The following is a 21,280-nucleotide window of genomic DNA, read 5'->3' as shown; positions in this document are numbered from 1 at the left end:
TATAATTTCTTGGTAAAACTGAAGTCATTTTGGTCCTCTGTACTCAACTATAGTCATTCATTTTAATCACTGCTGAAGCTGCACTGAAATGTAGGTAGTACTTCAAGGTAGTTCATAGATTGTAATTATAGATACATGGTAAATTAGGCTAATGTTAAGAATGTATTAATGCACCCAAGTCCCTCTAAGAAATTAGGGCTCTAATTTAGAGCAACAATTATACTTACACAAGTGCTTTGCAAACTTAGCAAATTCTGGATGTCTAAAACTAGCATTAATTTTAAGGGTAATAAGTGTATCTGCAAAAATGAATCTTCTAGTTCTCATTTTCTCATTCTCAGTTCTTGATGCCAGGGACATCTCTGGGTTATCCTTCCCCACTAGCTCCAAGCAGGACAGATACTGTGAATAAACAAAACAGATAGTGCCCGCCCACTTGGGGCTGCAGAGGATAACCCCGCCCCAGTTCTTTCTGTCCTCGCTTCAGCTCCAGCAGCAGATTTTCTTCTCTCCTGGTCTTTTTCTCCTTTATTGTCCTTTTCACCTTCCTAACTGTCTGTTTTCTGTCAGTTTTTTCTTCTTTTCCTTGTTTTGTGTTCCCTAAAACAAAAACAAACAAAAAAAGAAAAGAAAAGAAACATTAGTTAGTCTTTCCCTTACCTCTTCCCACCTCCCCCCCTTCAGCTCCTTCCATTTCATGGGCAGCCCGCTTAGGGCAAGAATTGTTTTGGTGCCCAGAGGCAAAATTCAGGACCGTTTGGGTCCGGGACTTTCAAGGGCTTTCGGCACCCCAGCTCCGACGCGACCGAGCTTGCCGCTCTGCTCTCCGGAACCGGGGCATTCTTGCAGGCGGGAGAATTCTGCACTCCCCAGCTGCACAGCAACGAACGCCACAATCAGGTCAGAGGAGCGAAGGGAAGGCACCAAGCACTCAGGGAAGCTCCGTTTAATCAGTTTGGCTGCGACGACGGTGACGGCTGCCTTGGAGCCGCCCGCACCGATCGTTCCCGGGTTCGCGGCGAGTCTCCTGCCCTCGGGCCGCGAGACTCGTGCTTCAGCGGCCCGGAGGGCAGCGGAGGGTGCCGTTTGCACTTCGGAACCTCGTGGCCCCTCGGAAGGTGCATCAGTTTAGCGGGCAGTTCGCGTCAGTAACAGCGGGGAGATACTTAAAATGGCGACTGAGCTCGAAAAAACGGCGCGAAAAAAGCCGGCGGCCATTAAAATTGAATGCACTGGAGCATTCCCTTCCAAGGCCCTCCTTGCAACAACAGGAACATGTTGAGGTACCGGGCGAATCGGTAGGGGGCGGGGGGGAAGCGGGCCCCAGCCATGGCGTGACCTCAGAAGAGATTAGGCGGATTGGCGAGCTGGCTAGCAACCTGACCGGCAGGGCAGCAAGGCCATCACAGGCATCTTCTGTTCCTAAGATGGCGACGGTTGTGAAGAATCCCTCCATTTTACCTGAAGGAGCCGGTAATGTAAAAGGGAGACAGTCTCTAAAAGGGCGGGAAAAGCCTAAGACTGTGACTATGGTGTTTGGCCAGCAGGGGGAGTCTGCTGCAGAGACCGGGCCTAAAGAATCCTCCAGTTCTAACTCTGCTGTTTTACCTAAGTCTGTGCCGCCACCTGAGTGGCAAGCATGGTTTCGCAATGCAGTCATTGGCACCATCTGCCAGGTTAGGCCCCCTAAGAGGAGTAGGAGATCCACAAAGGGGAGAAGGCATAGATCACCCAGTGTGAGCTCCTCACCTAGCGAGTTTGTCAGTCCTTCTCCCAAGAAGGCCAAAAGCAAACTTATGCATAGTGAGCTGGGTAAGTTGGCTGGCAAGGTGGCACGGGACCATTCCTCTGATGCTTCTGATCAGACTCTGGGGGCCCTAGGGGTTTACTTGCACCTCCCCCCCCCAAAAAAGGGCATTGCAAACTCAGAGAGGCCTAATCTGCCTTCTGACCCTGAAGACCCAATTAATGCAGGAGGAGGTTTTGATCCAGACCCAATGGTCTGGAGGGGAGGACACTGGTGATGCCTCAGTGTCACAGCGCCTCTTTGTGGCAGAGGACTTCAGCCCACTGATGCCCAGAATTATTAAAACAATGGGACTGAGGCTGGGCAGAGTTTTGACTCTTGTGCCAAAGGGGACTTGGTCTTTTCTAGAGCACACCCCAAGGACAGGCTGATGCCCATGCCAGAGTTGTTTGTGGATGTAGTCAAACAGGAATGGTTGACACCAGCTTCCAGCTGCAAGGCTGTGTGCATGGCTAACAAACTTTATTCCTTTCAGCAAACCACTACAGATATGTTGAGGACACCAAATGCGGATGCCCCGATTTCGCAATTGGTGTCGGATTCCTTGGCATCTCGAGAGGGTAAGTTTTCTCTAAAAGACATAGCTGACCAGAAGGTCTAGCTGTCATTTAATCGTGTCATGAGAACGTGTCCCTGGTGGTCCGTGCAACAGCGGCAGCATCCAGGGCAGCCCGTGACTCCTTATTATTGGTGGTCAATCTTCTGAGTGATCCTCCAGGGGACCCAGTTAAGATGTGACAGCAACTATTCAAGATCCAGAAGGCGAAGGCCTTTATAGCCGATGCCACTCTTGATACGATTAGATTCTCAGCGCAAGAGGCAGTTTCATCATTTGTTGGCAGACGCCACTTGTGGCTCGCTACCGTCTCTTACGACAGTAAGAAGCTTTTTGGTGAGTCTGCCCTACAAGACATTCTTGTAGAATCGTCTGATAAGTGAAAGACGATGCCTTCAACCAATAAAAAGACTGATAAACAGCCTTTTAAAAGGCCCTTCCAATACAATCGGTCCTTTCATAGCTTCCGGCCCTTCAGGGGCCAGGACAGAGATACAAAATTCCAGAGGGGATCTTGGAATCCTCAGAGAGCACCCTTTAGAGGGTTTGGTACCTACAAACGGCAAGCTGCTCAGTCAAAGCAGCAAAAACCCACTACAATGACTTGAAGCATTTCAGGCTTGGAGGGCATTTGTCTCACCTCGCCCCAGCCTGGGAAGATTCAACCTCAGACAACTGGGTTCTGCAGCTGATCCATCACAGCTACAGGATAGAGTTTCACTCCTCTCCCCCTGCTGCTTTATCCCCACTCCAAGGTCAAAAGCATTCTCAAAGCATTTGCTGATAGTCTAGGCGATCCAACTCCTCCTGGACATCAGGGCAGTGGAGCCAGTGCCTCTGGCACAGAAGGGAGAGGGAGTTAAAACAAAACAAACAAACCAAAACATGTGCCCATTCACCCCGACAGCAGGCACCTCCTACGCTTCAAATACGCAGGCAATCATTTCCAATACGCGGCCTTACCGTTCGGCCTATCAGCAGCCCCCAGGATCTTTATGAAGGTTCTGGCACCGTTGGTCGCCCTGCTGCGCATGAGGGGTATCAGACTGTTTGCGTACCTGGATGATTTGCTTCTGAAAGCCCCCACCCTCCAGGAGGCTCAGCGGGACTTGCAGGTCACTCTCCAGGAATTGGAGGCTCACGGATTCCTTATCAACCACCACAAAAGCCATCTGGAACCAACACACCACCTGCAACATCTCGGGGTAGTGATGAACACAGAGGAGGACCGCCTGTACCTACCTTGGGACCGGTTCGAGATCATCACAAGGGAGGTCAAGTCGGCCCTGATGTCATCAAGAAGTCGACTGATGTCCCTCTTCAGGCTATTGGGTCTCATGGTCGCAACCTTGGACGTCGTACCGTGGGCAAGACTCCATCTTCGACCGCTGCAATGGTTCCTCCTACCTCACCAGCACTCCATCGCAAAGAGGAAGCTCCTGTACCTACAGATTCCGAAACAAGTTCGCCAAGCTCTAAGGTGGTGGTTGAGCCCGCTCAGCTTGTTTGCAGGAAAGGAATTCCTCGATCCACCAGGAGTTTTGGTCACGACGGATGCGAGCAACAGGGGATGGGGGGCTCATTGTCTCCACCTTCCGGCCCAGGGTCGATGGGATCCCGCGGAAAAGGCACACAGTATCAATTGGAGAGAACTGAGAGCCATCCGGTTAGCCCTCATCGCCTTCCAAACGACAATTCGGGATCGCCACGTCCTAGTAAAAACGGACGACACAACAGCAAAGGCACATGTCAATCGTCAGGGGGGCACTCGATCACACTCCCTTCACCTGGAGGCAATGCTTCTACTAAACTGGGCGGTGGCCAACGTTCATTCCCTAATAGCTCATCACCTCAAAGGGGAGCTAAACACAAAGGCCGATTGGCTAAGCAGGGAGGACATTCATCCAGGGGAATGGAGTCTTCACCCAGAGGTCTTCCACCTTCTAACCCTACGCATGGGCGTACCCTGCATGGTCTTGTTTGCGTCCCCGATAAACACCAAAGTGTGCCAGTTCATGTCCAGGTTCCCCGCTCAGGGAGCGACGTCAGTGGACGCCCTGGCCAGCCCGTGGCCCGAGGGGCTGCTGTTCGCCTACCCCCCGACTCCTCTACTGACCAGGGTCATCAGGAGGATTCGCCTCTTGAGGGCCCGAGTCATATTAGTCGCCCCCTTCTGGCCCAGGAGGCCATGGTTTTCGGAGCTCGTTCTCATGGCAGAGGAGGATCCATGGCAACTACCTGTGAGAGAAGACCTGCTCTCCCAGGGACCGGTTTACCACCCCGACCCAGCGTGGTTAAGGCTGACCGCCTGGAAACTGAACAGAGCTTGTTAAAGGAGTTCGGCTATTCCATGGCGGTCATGAACACGATCTTGGCATCTAGAAGGCCTTCCACGAATCAGATATACCAGACAACCTGGCAGGCGTTCCTCAAATGGTCCTCTCTGCACTCCATCCCTCGGGGGTTGGCTTCCATCAAACACCTCCTGCAATTCCTTCAAGATGGGTTAGACAAGGGCCTCAAGCCCAACACCCTAAAACGCCAGGCTGCATCGTTGCTGGGCCTTATCTCAGGCAGACCCCAAGAGTCTCTGTCCTCATATCCGCACCTGCGACGTTTCCTGAGAGGAACCACCCTCCTATCGCCTCCAGTAATACACAGGTTCCCATCATGGGACCTCCATCTGGTACTCTCCGCTTTACAGCACCCTCCATTTGAACCAATATCCTCCATCCCACTGGAAACAAAGAAATTGGCCTTCCTGGTGGCTATCACGTCGGCACGCCGTATTTCAGAGTTGAGGTCTCTTTTGGTCGATAAAGCATTCTGTGTGTTCCAAAAGGAGGTGGTACGGCTGATACTGGATCCTTTCGTACGCACGAAGGTGCCTTCCGTCTTTCACCAATCTCAGGACGTTTTTCTGCCTTCATTCTGTCCTCGTCTGGCGCATGAACGAGAAAAGCTCTGGCACAAGCTGGACGTGCGTAGATGCTTAAAAACTTACATCAAACGCACAGCTTCCCTACGCAACACCAACTCCACGTTCGTGGAAGTTCGCGTAAAGGGAAAGGGGTCCACCGTTTCCGCAAAAACCATCGCTCGCTGGATTAAAGATTGCATAGTACTGGCTTATCAGTCTATGCGCAAGAGCACGCCTCCCGGAATCACGGCACATTCCACTAGATCAGCAGCGGCCTCAGCGGCCTTTTCAGCACACGCTCCGGTTCAGGATATTTGCAGAGCAGCAACATGGTCTACGCCCTCAACCTTCACAAAGCACTATAAGATTGAGACACACGCCACTATCCAGGCGGCCGTCGGCAGAAGGATCCTTCAGCAGGTCCTCCCACGGGACTAGGCAGAAGTGGTTTCCCTCCCTGTGGACCAAGCTGGGGTATGTCCCCAGAGATGTCCCTGGCATCAAGAACTGAGAACGGAGCATTGGTGTCCACTTACCGTGAAGGCTCCTTCTAGTTCTTGATGCCAGGGACATCTCGACCCACCCAGTGGTATGCTCTGCCTGGTCCCGTTGGATGGAAGGCATGTCTCTACCTGTTAGACAGGTGAAACCTTTCGTATCCATGTTTTTCCTTAATAAAAGGTACCTGTCCGTTACAGTTCTACCTAATGTTGTTTGTGTTAACGGGTTACATGTCCAGTTTATTTGTTGCTACTGCCTCGCTCAAACAGAGAACTGGGGCGGGGTTATCCTCTGCAGCCCCAAGTGGGCGGGCACTATCTGTTTTGTTTATTCACAGTATCTGTCCTGCTTGGAGCTAGTGGGGAAGGATAACCCAGAGATGTCCCTGGCATCAAGAACTAGAAGGAGCCTTCACGGTAAGTGGACACCAATGCTCCGTTCTTCCCTTTTGGATACAAGCATGACAATGGATCTCTCCTTCATATCATTTATTTTCTCAATTTTTGTAAATTATACAAATATTTTTCTGCATAAAATGTAGAGTTGTGGCCTTCTATAATTTTAAAAGGAGAACATTTTTGTATTGAGGTTTCCATATGCTACAAATTTTGGTTGAGAGTGTTGCTGCTATATTAGTCATACAGAAGAAACAAAACGTAAGTTTTAGAGGACTGGTAAGCTAGGAAAATGTTGGAAACATGCTGTAGTTAGTATCCAGACCCTCCAACCAATTAGGGCTCCAGTTTACACCAGCTTTGCAAACTTCATAAGGACTTTGAAAAACTAGAACCATCATGAGTTAGCACAGTTTGGACTCATAAAACCATTGATGAATTTAAAGGTAGGGTGTGTGTGTGTGTGTGTGTGTGTGTGTGTGTGTGTGTGTGTGTATAAACACTGCTGAATTCATGTCATTCCCTTGACATGAATTTTCTGTTTCTCCTCTTCTCTTTTTCCCCCTTGGATACAAGCATGTGCATGCATCATTTATCAAATTAGCACCTCTAGCCAACTTTCTGAATCATTGTGGAATGAGGGGGAACAGCAATGGATCTCTCCTTCAGTTGTGACTCAGACAGAGACAAGGCAGCTGCTTTTTGACTTATTCAGAATAACCTCTTTACAGTCTTAATGGGATGCTCTTCAGATCTTTGCTTTCTTTTGTGCATAACATCTTACTGGTTGAATATTGCATGGGAAAATATGTTAATTAAAATCAGATTGTATGTAGATGAAAATCATTATTTTTATTTATTTATTTATTTATTTATTTATTTATTATCTGTTACGTTTATATCCCGCTCTTCCTCTGAGGAGCTCAGAGAGGTATACATGTTTATTTTCATCCTCACAACAACCCTGTGAGGTAGGTTAGGCTGAGAGATGCATAACTGGCCCAAAGTCACCCAGTGAGTTTCATGCTTGAATGGGGATTTGAACTTGGGTCTTCCCTGCCCTAGTCCAACACTCTAACAACTACACTATGTTGGCTGTAACAGAAAAGGTTACATCCCTGAGAGTATACATGAGTACACACAGAAGCTTATCCAGCGTAAACAAAACTCCTCTATATGCAAGATACAAATGGTAATTGTATATATTTATATAAATGTGTATGTATATAATTATAGAATAGGAAATGTTAACATAGGACTCAGTCTTACCATCAGTAAAATTATGTCTAACAGTTAAACAAAGTACAGAGGGGAGAGCCGAAATGAGCAACAACAAAAAGGAACAAGGCAGGAACATATACATGAGTATTAAGGTTAAATCAGGCAGAGCAAAAACTTCCACTACAGGGGTCCCGTCCAGTACCTACAAACTCAAAGATACTAATAAACATATTATTGATTAATATTATGTCAATAAAAGCTTATGATTAGTCAGGAGAGAAAATAGAAAGAAAACTTAAAGCCCTGCAAAAAGTAGAACCTTTATGAATGTAACTCACTGAAATCCATGACTTCAGTAAAAATGGTTTCCCTACATAAATATTATTTTTCTTTTAATCCAAAAAACCCTGTACAAAAATCGTCCAGAAGCTTTCTCAGAATAAAGATCTAAATGCACAGGTCTCTTTCTGGTCTTTCCCATCCCGGTTCTTCTGATTAACACGTAATTCCAAACAAGAGGGGAAAAACAGCTAGATGATACCAGTTATATCCCTACTAGATGGATACAATCTAACAACCATGAAAAAACCAGGAAGATTATTTTTTAAAATCCTTTCCAGATCCATGCCTACTGATACAAGAACAGTGGACAGCTTCTCCTTAAAAAACCTGTAAATTCAATAGGCCTATGATGTCAAATTAAAAATTATGCGGGGGGGGGATTCCTAAATCGGACTTCAGTATTATGTTAGATAAACAAAAAATGAAGAGACCATTAATTATTACCTGACTTGTAAAAGCTATTAGTGCTATACAAATATCTAAAAGCCACGAGTTCTAGAAAGGAACTCCAAAGTAATAGTATAAAAATAATAAATAATATTATTTTTATAATATGAAAAAATATTTTTAATATCTCCATCAAAGGGTCCCTCAAAGCAGAGCAAGAATCTGCCAAAATATAACGCTCAACACCGAATCATGCAACAAATCTTCACGTATATCACTTTGTATTTGGCTCTCCTCTCTAGGTGACACTACTCCACAAAAAGGTCTATGACAACATAATAATGCAAAGAAAACATTTCAGCTCTCAACTGTAAAGATCTCATTAAAACCAAAAGGTCAAAATAAGTCTAGAGTCCAGTGTATAAAAGGATATCTATCTATCTAGTACAGTATATAAAGGGGTTGAAAAAATAATTTTGAACCTCTCGTCTAACTCCCTGAAGTATCTAAATATTAGAATAGTAAAGAAAAGATTGCTCATAGAGAGAGAAGATGCCGACTTCACAGAAACTTAGTATTTGGATGTAAATTTTTCTTTCCAATAGAGCTATGATGGAGCACAGAGCTATGGAGCACAGAGCTATGATGGAGTTCCCAGCACTTACAGGCCAATTATATAACAATTTAACATATATTCATGACTGGTATCCAGAGCCGGGTATGCAAAAACAAATCACAGATAGTGAAAGATAGTTAATAGAAAGGGGCAGGATAACTAATAAAATAAAGTAACTAGCTGGGGACTCGCTCATCATTTTAAAGACCAATTAAGATTTTCAAGCAGTTACATAACAGGGAATATAAAAACAATTCTTCAATGAGCAGAGACTAATTCCAAATTCAAAACAACGTTGCAACAGCAGTCATGATATATATGAGTGTTTGCATGTAAAAATGTTTAAACTAGTTTCCCTAACCTCTATTATATTTTTGGAGAAAATACCACAGGGAATACAATAAGAAAGAATTTTTTAAAAAATCCTTATGGTTTCAACCTGGTTACTTCAATATTATTATTATTTAGCACATTGCTAATACTTTTTTTTTTTTAATACATTTTTATCTTAAAGCAAATCTAAGGAAATCAGGGATCTCACTATATATATTTTGAAAAGAAAAGGTGGGGGGGGGAAAAGCATATTATTTGTTTCAAAGATATTTCTTATGCTGCACTGAAAACAAAACAATAGAGAGAGACCCAAAAGTCAATAAGGGGTTAACTTGAAAAAAATTGAGAGCATTCTTGGTCTGGAGATAAGGTATTCTGCCAAAGACATAATATGCCGGAACTTGCTCCATGCAAAAGCTTACGCATGGGAAAATGTGAAAAGTCTTGAGTCTCCGTTTTCATTCCGATTTATTCTGTCCACTTTCTGATGTTGAATTTCAAAAACATGCATTGTTGAATCATGATTCTTATAGTCCGAAATAGAATAAAGAGTATCCCCTCCTTGTAAAAAAAAAAAAAAGGATCTCAAAGGAATTCCGAAGAGTGAAACACAAAACAGTAAGCTTAATTACCAGCCATACAGTATCATCAATGCAGAGATACCATTGGGGGAGGGGGGAGTCCGAGTTAAAGTAGAAATTAGTCTTCTAGCTGGAAGCTGAGCTGGTAAAGATGTAATCTGTGGGCTCTGCGATGGAAAAGAAGAAGAGAGACATCCAAGCGGAAAACATTCTCCTCCACCAGCCTTCTTCTTGACGCTGTAAATTTGTCAACATTGAGATACTAGTATGGTAGAAAAAGTCCAAGTACAAGGTAGAAGTTACAGTCTTCTAGCTGAAGGCCGGGCTGATAAAAATATAAACTGTAGGCTCTGCGACGAAGAGGAAAAAGAAAAAACATCCAAACAGCAGTCTGAGCGGACACCATTCTCCTCCACCAGCCCTCCTCTTAACACTGTAAATCATTCCGTAATTGCTTCTAGGAAAGTCAGTAAAAGGTCTGGAAAGCATAGTTAAAATACCAAAGGTCTTGCATACTTCCAACTGTAGTTCTCTCAGAGATTAATTAGGAAAGATTAAAGTAGATAGGTGGCGAGGTCATCTCTACCTCAGCTTTGATGATTCGCCTCTCCCAATCATCCAGTTGCCTGAGCAGAAAGGTTTATTCCGGGGGTTCGTCCAAGGAAGATCTCCCCCAAACTACCCCCCTGAGAAAAAAAAACCAAGCCCTGCATTGCAATCCAATCTCCATCATGTTGATGGGAGATAATTAGGCTGAATCAGAGCCAAGACACCAGGAGAGCTAGTCCGGTGCCTCTCCTTGAGACGCCAGAAGCGATAGAAGGATTTTAAATGCCAAAGCCAGAGAAGTCTCTCCAATGGAAATTGGTCTAACATAGTGAACCATCTTAACATAATCTGTGAAAGTCTTTGACGTAATACATAAATATCAGTGCTGCTTCAACAGTGATTAAAATGAATGAATTCAATGGGTACAGAGGATGGTTGTAGGTTATGGTGGTACTGTACTATCATGCTACTGCTAAAAGTTTCTAACTTTTTCTGCCTTTATTGTTGCCATAGCTGTTTTCTCCTCTGAACTGGACCTACTTATATTGCAGAACTGCTTTGGTTCAGCTTTTACACTGCTGCATCCACTCAGAGCTCAGATTAGCTGGCTGTGTGGCCAGAATTCATGGCATATACCCTTAATTCTATTGAATTAATATATTCTACTGACTATTTTGATATGTTGATGTCATGCACCTCTCTGAAGCAAAAAGCACATTTCCTTTGTTTTTAAATGATACACATGTGTGTCATAGCAAGCATTCTCTTAGAGCAGGAGGAGCTGCAGTGCAGTGGAAGTAAACATGCAGAAGGTCCCAGGTTCAATCCCTGGCATCTTCAGGTGGGGCTCTTTGGGGAGCCTATGCCAGTATAGACAATACTGTGCTAGATCGACCAAGAATCTGCCACGATAGAAGGCAACCTCGGCTCCCTCCTGGCTACAAGGAAGCATCCTATCAATGCTGACTGAAATCTAGATGCATGTACTGATAGAACTCATTGTTATGGGAAATATCTTTGCCAGTTACAACTGATTTGATAAATGGTTAATTTTGAAATTTTACCATTTCAGTATATTTAATAGTATTCATACAAGATTTAGTGGCCAACATTCTGCACAGTTCCAGTGTTGTTAACCCTCCAAGTCTGCTGCGCAACAAGAAAGGCAGCCCCAGTTGTGTTACAGAGGCAGGGAATTGCACAATGACCTAAAATAGCATGTGGGAATTTGTATCCAATTGGAATTGTATCCCAATTCCATTGGAAACCATTGTTTCCAAAGGAAGTAGCACTTTGGAAGTGCCCATCTGCTGTTTTAGGTTATTGTACAACTTCCCACCTCCATACACCACCAGGGCTGCCTTTCACGTTGTGTAGCAGCCCCAGCAGGTTCCTAATGCTGGCTTTCCACTGCCCAGAATATCAGCCACTGTTGTCATGGAATGTCGCTGCATGCAATGTCAGCCTCTCCGTTTACTGTAGTTCCTTCTTTTTTAAACCCTAACGGTACACAGGTAATTATTTTAACAGTACTGGTTGTCATTTTAGTGGATGCACTAGATGCAAGCTTGGTATGAGGTCAAAGATGCATAACAATGTGTGATCTTTTTGTTAATGCTTGAAATGGAGACCTGAAGCTAAAACTCTGCCTCTTTTCTAAATCCATTCGCTTTATCTAGTTATCGGAAGAAGAGGAAAACGCTCTGAAGGAACCAATCATCCAGAGATTTGAAGAGGAAGGAAACCCTTACTATTCAAGTGCACGGTAACATAGTGATAATCTGTATTTTAATTCATTAAGGATTTTTTTTTTGAGGCGGGGGGGGGGCCCTCTAACAGGGATTCCCAGAAGTTGTTGACTACAACTCCCAGATTCCCCAGCTGAAATGGCTTTTGCTTGGGATTGTGGGAGTTGTAGTCTACAACATCTGGGAATCCCTGTTAGAGGGAGCACTGGTTATGTGCTCTCTTTATTGGGAAACAGTAGTAAACATAAATGTTTAACAGCTCGTTTGAGGTGATCACTGGAGAAACACATTTGGATATAGAGTGAGAATAATGCTAGCAACTTTCTTTTTGGTAATTCTACCCATATAACCTACCTCACATGATGGCTGTGGGGGTACACATAACTATGTAGACCACACTGGGCTCCTTGGAGGAAAAATGGGATATCAATGTAAAAATAAATAAAATAAAATAGTCTTAAGAACTATTTTACCATGGCTAGTAACTTTAACTTAAATTTTAAGTGCCAAGTTGTAAATGTGATGATCAGTGTTACTTGTTAGAAGGTGTTAATAAGTGTGAGCTTAACTGCAGAAGTCTGTTGTTTACCATCCCTGTCCGTATGCTAACACCAAACAATTACAATGACCTAAAGCAATCTCCCTCTTTCTCAAGCATTGGCATAGGGTATACAGATTAATCAGTTGCTCCTGATTTTTATATGGTGGTATTAGTCTGCCTTGCTCTCCTTTCAGTCAGTCAAAAACAGGTGGTCCTGACTATAAATGGCCATACAACCAGAATAAATCAGGGTGCTGCTTTGCAGTTGGAAAAATGATGTGCAGTTGAGGATCTTGTCATATGTCCCTGTCAAAAAACAATGTGTTTCCCCTTCAGGCAGAAGACACAAATAAATATATGTATATCCATCTCTCATTATTGGATTATACTCAAATCAGGAAAAAATTTCACAGTACTAACTATATGAAAGAAAAAATCATCAAGCTCTCTGCATTTAGACCAAATCCATATTTTGGAAGGCAACACCCCCACCCCCACCCCTTTTGTGTGCTCTTCTCGGATATAATTACTGGAGGCCCAGTATTTCTTTCTTTCTTGTTAAAGAACTGAAAAGGAATTGGATTTTTAGGCATGCAGTACGTGCACCGTTGTGATACAAGAAACAGCATCTATTTTTCAACAGCTAACTGGATATATTTGGAGCAGTAGGTTACTTTGGCCCAAACAGAGGTTATTTCATTCGCTGTCATTTAAGTCAGCTAATACCAGGGAGATAGTGGATGTCTTGAACCAGTGTTCTGCAGGCTGTTCAGGATTGGATGGGGGCAAACCGACTGAAACTTAATCCATAAAAGACGGAAGTGCTCAGGTGGGTGCATGCAGATGCACAGAATATTAGCTGACATCTTAACAAAGCCGCATGTGTGAGAAGGGTCTTTGGGGACATTCAGGGGGCCCTTGTGCAATTACCCCAGTTCTCATGAATTCAATAGGACTTCCAGGTAAGTGTGTATAAGATTGTAAGCTCCATACCCCCACCCCCGAATGTCCTGTGGATGCCCGTGCCAGTCCTCCTGTGCTCTCACTGTTGCACAAGAAGGCTAATACTTCTGAATGAATGTTGCTTGTGCTCCAGAAATGCTTTGCAAGAGAGGGAACATGTCACTCAGCACTCCGAAGCACTCATTCGGTCACATGCTCCTGCTCCATATGATTGCTTCTGGAGTGTAAGTAATGCTTGGAAGTTTTGGCCCTCTTTCACAACAGCTTGAGTGCAGAGAGACTGGGGGAGTTGCATGAGGACTTCTTGTGCATCCCCACAGACCCTCCAAATGCGCACACTTCATTAGTCAGGATGTCGGCCATTGTGCACAAAAATGCCAAAAAGATCCCTTATAAAATAACCTGTAGATAGGCCATTGTGCACATCATGATTTGTATAGAATACTGCTGTATACAGTTGTGTTAGAATCGAATGTATGCCTTTGAACTATAAAATGTTTGAGGGAGTGGCCTTGATGGAAATACATTGCTGAAATACAAAGCTGAAATACATTTCTTTCTTTGTTTTCCATACACGTATCTCATTCTGTGTACAGAATGTCAGTACTCTGCTCCTTAGCGGTGTTTCCTAATCAAATATGTGTTACTAGAACCTTTTGCACACAGCAGTCTTAATTATCAAGAGTCATTAGCCAGACATCTTTTTAATGAGCTAGATTAATCTGCTTACAGGTCTCTAAAAGGAGTTTAATCAGTTTACCTTGTAACAAAGGACATGAACAGTTTTGTTCCCAAGCTGTTCATTCCTTTTCCTCACAGAGGCCTTGTTATGAATTTTTTACAAGTAGAGAGATGATTCATGTTCTTGCCATAGGGTTTGATAGGTTGTTTAATTATTAATGCTTTGTCCCACTACAGAAGGCAGTTTTCACTAAACAAAGAAAGCCATAGTAACTTGGAGAAAGTCATATGTAACTTGGAGAGAGTCATTTTCAGTGAAAAATCTTTCAGGTTGTCAATAAAATCTCTGTTTGCCATGACAAAATATACATCTTAAATGTTTAAAGGATGAAAAGGTCTTTATTACAGTACAAGACCTTCATAAGGCTGTATTTCAAAAGATAATTGTGTGGGGCCATTATACTATATAAATATACAGTTCTGGTTAGTATTTTCATTTAATTTTTTTGATTGATTGATTAAGTGCTATCAATTCGATGTTGACTCTTAGCGACCACATAGATAGATTCTCTCCAGGATGATGGCCTTTAAGGTATCTCAGTGGTGCATTCATTGCTGTCATAATCGAGTACATCCACCTTGCTGCTGGTCATCCTCTCCTCTTTCCTTCCACTTTCCCCAGCATTATGGACTTCTCAAGGGAGCTGGGTTTTCACATAATGTGTCCGAAGTATGATAGTTTGAGTCTGGTCATTTGTGCCTCGAATGAAAATTCTGGATTGATTTGTTCTATGATCCATTTGTTTGTTTTCCTGGCTGTCCATGGTATCTTCAAAAGTCTTCTCCAGCACCAAAGTTCAAAAGCATCAATACTCTTCCTCTTGTTTCTTCAAAATCCAGCTTTCACATCCATAGAGTGTCATGGAAAAACCATTGTCTAAATGATTCTAATCTTTGTGGGTATAAAAACATCATGGCATTTAAATATCCTTTCCAAGGCCTTTCTTGCAACCCTACCAAGTGCTAGTCTGGCATATTTTTGGACTGCTGGATCCTTTACTGTTGATGGTCAGTCCTAAAAGACAGAAGCTATCCATTGCTTCCGTGTCTTCATTATCAATTCAGAGGCTGGTTGGTGTACGCATTGTCATTCATTTAGTCTTCTTTACATTTAGTCATAGTCCCATTTATTCACTATGCTCCTTGACTTTCATTACTAGAGCTTGCAGATCATCATCATTCTCAGCTATAAGAGTGGTGTCATCAGCATAGCGCAAGTTATTGATGTTTCTTCCTCCAACTTTAAAGCCACGCTAATCTTCTTCCAGTCCAGCTTCTCTCAGTTCAGCATATAAATTGAATAAATATGGAGAAAGTATACAGCCTTGTCTTACTCCTTTGCCAGTTTGGAACCATGTTCTGTCTGGACTGTGGCTTCCTGTCCTGTGTATAGGTTTCTCATGAGAACAATGAGATATTCTGGGACCCCTATTTTCCTAAGGATGTTCCACAACTTGTCATGGTTGACTCAATCAAAGACTTTTCTGTAGTCAATAAAGCACATATTGACTTCTTTTTGGTATTCTTTGGCTTTCTCAATTATCCATTGTGCATTAGCAATGATGTCGCTTGTTCCTCGGCCTTTTCTGAAAGCAGCTTGAACATCCAGCATTTCCCTTTCCACATAGGGCTCTAATCTGTGTTGGATGATCCTGAGCATTCTTTTGCTAGCATGTGAAATAAGGATATTGTGTGATGGTTTGTGCAGTCTGTTAAGTCTCCTTTCTTTGGTATGGGTATGTAGACTGACCTCTTCCAATCTGTTGGCCACTGTGTTGTTCTCCAAATATGCTGGCATAGTTTGGTTAGAGCCTTGACTGATTCTTCTTCTGTTGCTTGCCATATTTCTGTAGCTATTCCATCAATTCCTGTAGCCTTCCAACTTGGTAATGACTGGAGTGCTGATCTAACTTCATCTTCCTGTACTAGAGGTTCTTGCAAGTAGGGAAGTTAATTTTTATTCCATGTCTAAAATGTTAAAATGTAAAAATATCCTGATTAGAAATACAGTAAAAGATTAAAGCTAGCCATTCATTCTTTACTCTTTCAATCTTAAAAAATATCAAGACTTGATTAAGGAAGTTTAGTAATGGGACAAAGTTAAGTTGTTCAGAATTGAATCTATTCCTTTCAAGTGATATGTTTCTGGGCAAAATACAAAGTGCTGGTTATTACCTTTAAGCCCTGAATGGCTTAGGTCCAGGTTACCTTAGAGAGCGCTTTCTTCTGTATGATCCCCACTGCACGTTAAGGTCATCTGAGGAGGTCCGTATCCAGTTACCACCAGTACGTTTGGTGGCGACTCAGAAGCGGGCCTTCTCTGTAGCTGCTCCAAGGCTGTGAAATGCACTCCCTGCAGAAATCCACAATTTGAACTCTTTATTGGCTTTTAGGAGAGCCCTTAAGACCTATCTGTTTGGCCTGACCGTCCAAGGTTTTTAAATAGTTGTAAAGGGTTTTAATGTACCTGTTTTTTCAGGGTTTTAAAACAGTTTTTATTGTTTAACTGTTGTCTTATGGTATTTTAAAATCTTTGTTTTAATTGTTGATTGATTTTAACTGTTTTGTTTTATCTGTAAACCGCCCTGAGCCATTTTGGAAGGGCAGTATACAAATTCAATAAATAAAAGGGTAAAACAGTATTATTTCTGCTAGTAATGAACTCATAGGGAATACCTCTCTAATTATTCTTTAAATGTTATACATATGTTAAAATTAGACAATTTAGATAGGGCACTGGCATGTTGTGATTAATATTATACATCCCATTTTACGGTCATGGACATGGCAGTAATCAAACGACTAATGGTAGCCATGGTGTTCTGTTCTACAGTAATTTCACTTTGAAGTCCTTTTCAAGTAAGAGTTGGTCCTTGAAAATCTTTGCTCATACATGAAAGCTGAAAAATTGTAATGCATATTACTTTATTTCTCCTTTTTGGCATCATATTTCTGCCATGGCACCATGAGGGTAGAAATGTGTGCAGTACTGTCTTTCTGTATTTCTGGCTGGGATATAATGGGAAGTGTAGATTACACTAAACACCATTTAGTTTGATTTACCTTATTTATTTGTACAACTTAGTACCTTACCAAGCCCCAGTAAGCACTGCTGTTTTAGTGTGAATTTAAAAAAACCCTTTTTATTAAGTAGATGCCACTTTGCTCAGATCTGAAAAGGAAGGGGTTGAAGAGATGAGACTGGTGGGGAGACGCTCTAGCTCACCACTCTCCTCTCTTCTGTTTCTTCTTCCACTCCATCCCCCTCCTCTTCAAATTCAAGCAAGGTGATAGACAGGTGGAATGGGCATATTCATGCCACTGAGCCATGGGGCGGGGTGGTAAGTACCTGAATATCTTGGGCCACCTCTGCCAGCTGAAGTTTCTGAACACTGTTCAATGGCAGCCCTAACTAGACTGTACTGAAGTAATCCAAGCTGGATGAGACTAAGATATGCGACAACCACCAGATTGTTAAAACTACCCCTAGCCATAACCACCACCTTGGCATCCAAAGGATGAGCGCAGAACTCCCATGATGTGGTTCTTCAAGTGGAGCATAATCCCATCCAAAACAGGCTGCTCTGAAGTTGTCAAATATGTTTACAATGTGATTTGTTTGGCAAGTCAGGGCTATTTCATGTGCTGTAGAAAGGTCCAGAAAGGTCCTGCATTTCTAGTGCAAGTCAGCTGCATATTTAATATTTGTAAGGCATCTGTTTGTCTGAAAACGCAGTGATGCTTGCAAAAGAATTCTCTGCAGTTGTGGGGCATATCAGTATTATGCCACCACTAGCAGAAGGTTTTCAGGGACAGGTGGGAGCTTGTGAAAGCGGTAGTGCAATAATAGTACATCATAATAGTACATCTTCTGCTAGGATAAAAATTAGCGTGGAACAGAAGTTCCTTTCTCTATCCAATGACCTTCACTATATCCGTGCACTAGTGCAAGACTAGTCTGGCTGTCATCCACAATAAGCCTTCCAGGAGCCACAGTAACATACCAAGCCGCTCTTTGGCATGGTGGTATATTTCTGCATGTGTCGCTACAAGGTCAGTATATGGAGATAAATACAGAAAGGCTTGGCTGTGCAACACAGAACACATCTTTGAAAATAGCTTTATTTGCGCTTTTTGATTTGATAAATTCTGTATAGCTTTTTAATGTGCTTGAAAATGGTAACCCTACAAAATGGAAGTTGCTGCCAGACCTCCTGACTAAAGCTGCACCCCTGCAAGTGGAGAAAGTAGACATGCAGCAGGAGCATCCCCGCTTCAGCCTCCCAGGTGGTTGTGCAGGCAGCGAGGAGGATTTTTGCCAGTCTCCCCTTCCCCCCTGAAAGAGCTTGGTGCCACATGAAATTGTCCCTGAGGGGTCTCAGGGACATAACCTTAGGGGGCAGAGAGTGCTTCTGGGAGACAGGGAGATCCCTCTCATCTGCTAAATCCTGGGCTGCTGAAGAGGGAATGCTCCTGCTGTGTGCCTGCTTCCTTTGCTTGCACAGATGCAACTTTAGTCAGGATGTTGGCCACTAACACTTTCCAGCAATTATTTAAAAATTGCAGACCTTGTGTTCTATATGTTCATGTACAGGGGGAAGTTTGGTTTATCCAGCACTTTTGGAATACTAACACTCTGAAAAGTGGGCTGCGTATGTTCTGTGTAATTAGATTTAAAATATAATCTTCAGTCAGTCGACAAAACTTGAATCTTTAGCCAGAGGAAAATATGTTGTTCAGAATATTCAGTTCTGGCTGCTGCTTCTTGGAACAATATTCTAAAGCACTCACTTTGTTCTTCAGATGGCTTGTACTTTCTACCCCTTTTTAAAAATAATAATGAAGAAAACCTACTTAGGGAATATATATGATTTTTATTTTATTTTTACTTTCCAATTGACTAGTAGTCACTGGCATCCACAGACTAGTCACATCTGAAGTTTAAAAAGGGGATGTGCACAAGATTGGAATAATGTGTTTATTACCTTTTGCATTGTGGTGGGGAGTGGTTAGAATTCATTGCTTTAAGGCCATTTGTTGTTATGGGGATTAATTTTCATCTCTTCAAGAATATTCTTCAATAAAGAAGATTAATCAAATCATTGTTGGCAGGGCATGATAAAAATTAGCCCTTAGAATTTTGTATATCTTTGTGAGTTTAAACTAAAACCATATTTAGTTGTCATTTAAGCTAAGCCCCGGTTAGTCATAATTTACATTTCTTCTTTAGAATATGGATATTGTGCAAAAGTAAATAACTATGGGCATATGCTTAACTCTCATGACGTCAGTGAGACTTGAAAGTGTTTCTGACTCTGGATTCGGAACATAATTCTTTGTTTTATAATTCAATTCTAAAGCTTTCTGTGCCTGTACACAAGTATTTGAGAAATAATGTAGGGTGTCTCAGAATGACATACTAAGGTGACAATCAAAGGAGATGTAAATGTTTATATTTAGTGTAGTTGGTTGGCATCCAGAGCAGCATAACGTGGGCAGTGCCAATCTACCCATACTGCAAGATCAAAAATCCTTCAATTTGCTTGCATGCTTGCATTCCGGAAGTGCTAGTTAGATTAGAAACAAGTCTTTGACAGGCAACATGTTTCCAGTATAACTAGCGCTTCTGATTCTGAAGTTTAGGTGTGCTAATTGCGCAAAAGTGCAAGACCACCAACACACCATGTGAGCCCGCAGTGGGACAGGTATGGATTGGCACCGCCCATGTTGTTCATCACTGGATATAGGCCACTGTGAATTAACTAGATGAAATGAATATGTGGCTTTCACATAGAGATTTTGAACTGTTGGGAAAATGTATTTCACTAAGATGCAAATATAGAAAAGCTTCATTCTCTGCTAACGTATATTTCTTTTTTCCCTTTTTAATACAAATATTTGTTTAGTATTGTGTGACTAAATGCTACATATTTAATATTGTGTTACTGATAATCCGTGAATGGAGCCCTAACTGCACCAATTCCATTCAGATGCTGGGGACCTTCAAACATTACCGAAGCCTTGTGGGAATCACATTTCCTAGGGCATACTAGCACATGATGCAGCCATCTTGCTTAAGCTAAGTAGGTCTATGTCTGGTCAGTGCCTGTATGGATGATCACCTGAGAACCCTATATGTAAGGTGACTTGAGTTTAACTATAAAAGAAAAGAAAGATATTTTTAAAAACATCTGCATGAGCAGTTCCTGCATGGCTGGGGTAACATTTTAAATAGCCCAACTATGTGAATGGGAGCCAATCACATGGGCTGTTTCCATAAAACTGGTCCCTTCTCCTTCCAGGTGGGGCCCCTTAAAATTGGTCCCTTCTCCTGTTACTTTCTACAGTTGGCTCTTGACCACTTGGTTGGGGCATTTAAATAAGATCATAGTTCAGCTGCTGAAGAACTGCTCAAGGACAAGCTGCTCCCATGTGATTAGGGTAATACTTAGAGGACCTCATTCATTTGATTTTCATGGAATTTGTATTTAAAATTTAATCCTTTTTATTTTTGTTTTTCCTGCTCCAGGCTATGGGATGATGGGATTATTGACCCAGCTGACACAAGGCTGGTTTTGGGTCTCAGCCTGAGTGCTGCACTCAATGCACCCACCAAGAAGACAGAGTTTGGAGTATTTAGAATGTGATTTGAAAGGCTTGAAATCTCAAGATTATTAAAATGATTTTTAATTAAGATGTTAAATCAAGTGGTCTTAAAAAGCAATATATAAAATAAAGATTTGCATATATTATAATTGCTTTTAAATGGAATTTTGGATCATTATGTGGTCTTGATCTAATGCGATCTCTTCTACATGGATAATTGTTGATTTCAGTCTTAAGTTGTTCCTATTTGTCCAAAAATTCCTGGAACAATCTATTGCATTATTGAAATTGGATCTATAAGCGTCACTATGTCTACCACCTTTCAGCTTCTTTCCATAAAACCCAGATTTTAATCTAAAGCATATAAATTATTCACAAGCTAGACAGCTCACACATCTTCATTAATTTAATTAAACTACCCAGCCAGTGCACATATATCTCCATATATTTAATTTAATTTAATTTAATTTAAA

The 21,280-nt window shown here is 42.4% G+C and overlaps 2 protein-coding genes across 3 annotated transcripts in view; both read left to right on the top strand.

Moving 5' to 3' along the window:
• The window catches only part of MCCC2 (methylcrotonyl-CoA carboxylase subunit 2), a 53,328-nt gene extending 32,361 nt beyond the window's left edge, over positions 1 to 20,967 (top strand). Inside the window, exons 16-17 of one of the 2 annotated variants that reach the window (XM_053294881.1) lie at positions 11,888 to 11,973; positions 20,731 to 20,967. In XM_053294881.1, the coding sequence (XP_053150856.1) occupies positions 11,888 to 11,973; positions 20,731 to 20,848 (204 nt within the window). In that variant the 3' untranslated portion in view covers positions 20,849 to 20,967. The other variant, XM_053294883.1, reaches the window with a different exon arrangement.
• Positions 462 to 5,807, top strand: LOC128344544 (uncharacterized). Its single transcript, XM_053294880.1, has 2 exons — positions 462 to 900; positions 2,283 to 5,807. Exon 2 carries the CDS (start codon positions 3,757 to 3,759, stop codon positions 5,719 to 5,721), a length of 1,965 nt encoding a protein of 654 aa, XP_053150855.1. The 5' UTR covers positions 462 to 900; positions 2,283 to 3,756; the 3' UTR covers positions 5,722 to 5,807.
• Positions 20,968 to 21,280: the final 313 nt, after the last annotated feature.

The sequence above is a fragment of the Hemicordylus capensis genome, chromosome 2 (assembly GCF_027244095.1).
Source record: "Hemicordylus capensis ecotype Gifberg chromosome 2, rHemCap1.1.pri, whole genome shotgun sequence".
NCBI classification, from domain to species: domain Eukaryota; kingdom Metazoa; phylum Chordata; class Lepidosauria; order Squamata; family Cordylidae; genus Hemicordylus; species Hemicordylus capensis.
This window is presented reverse-complemented; position numbering and strand designations above follow the sequence as displayed.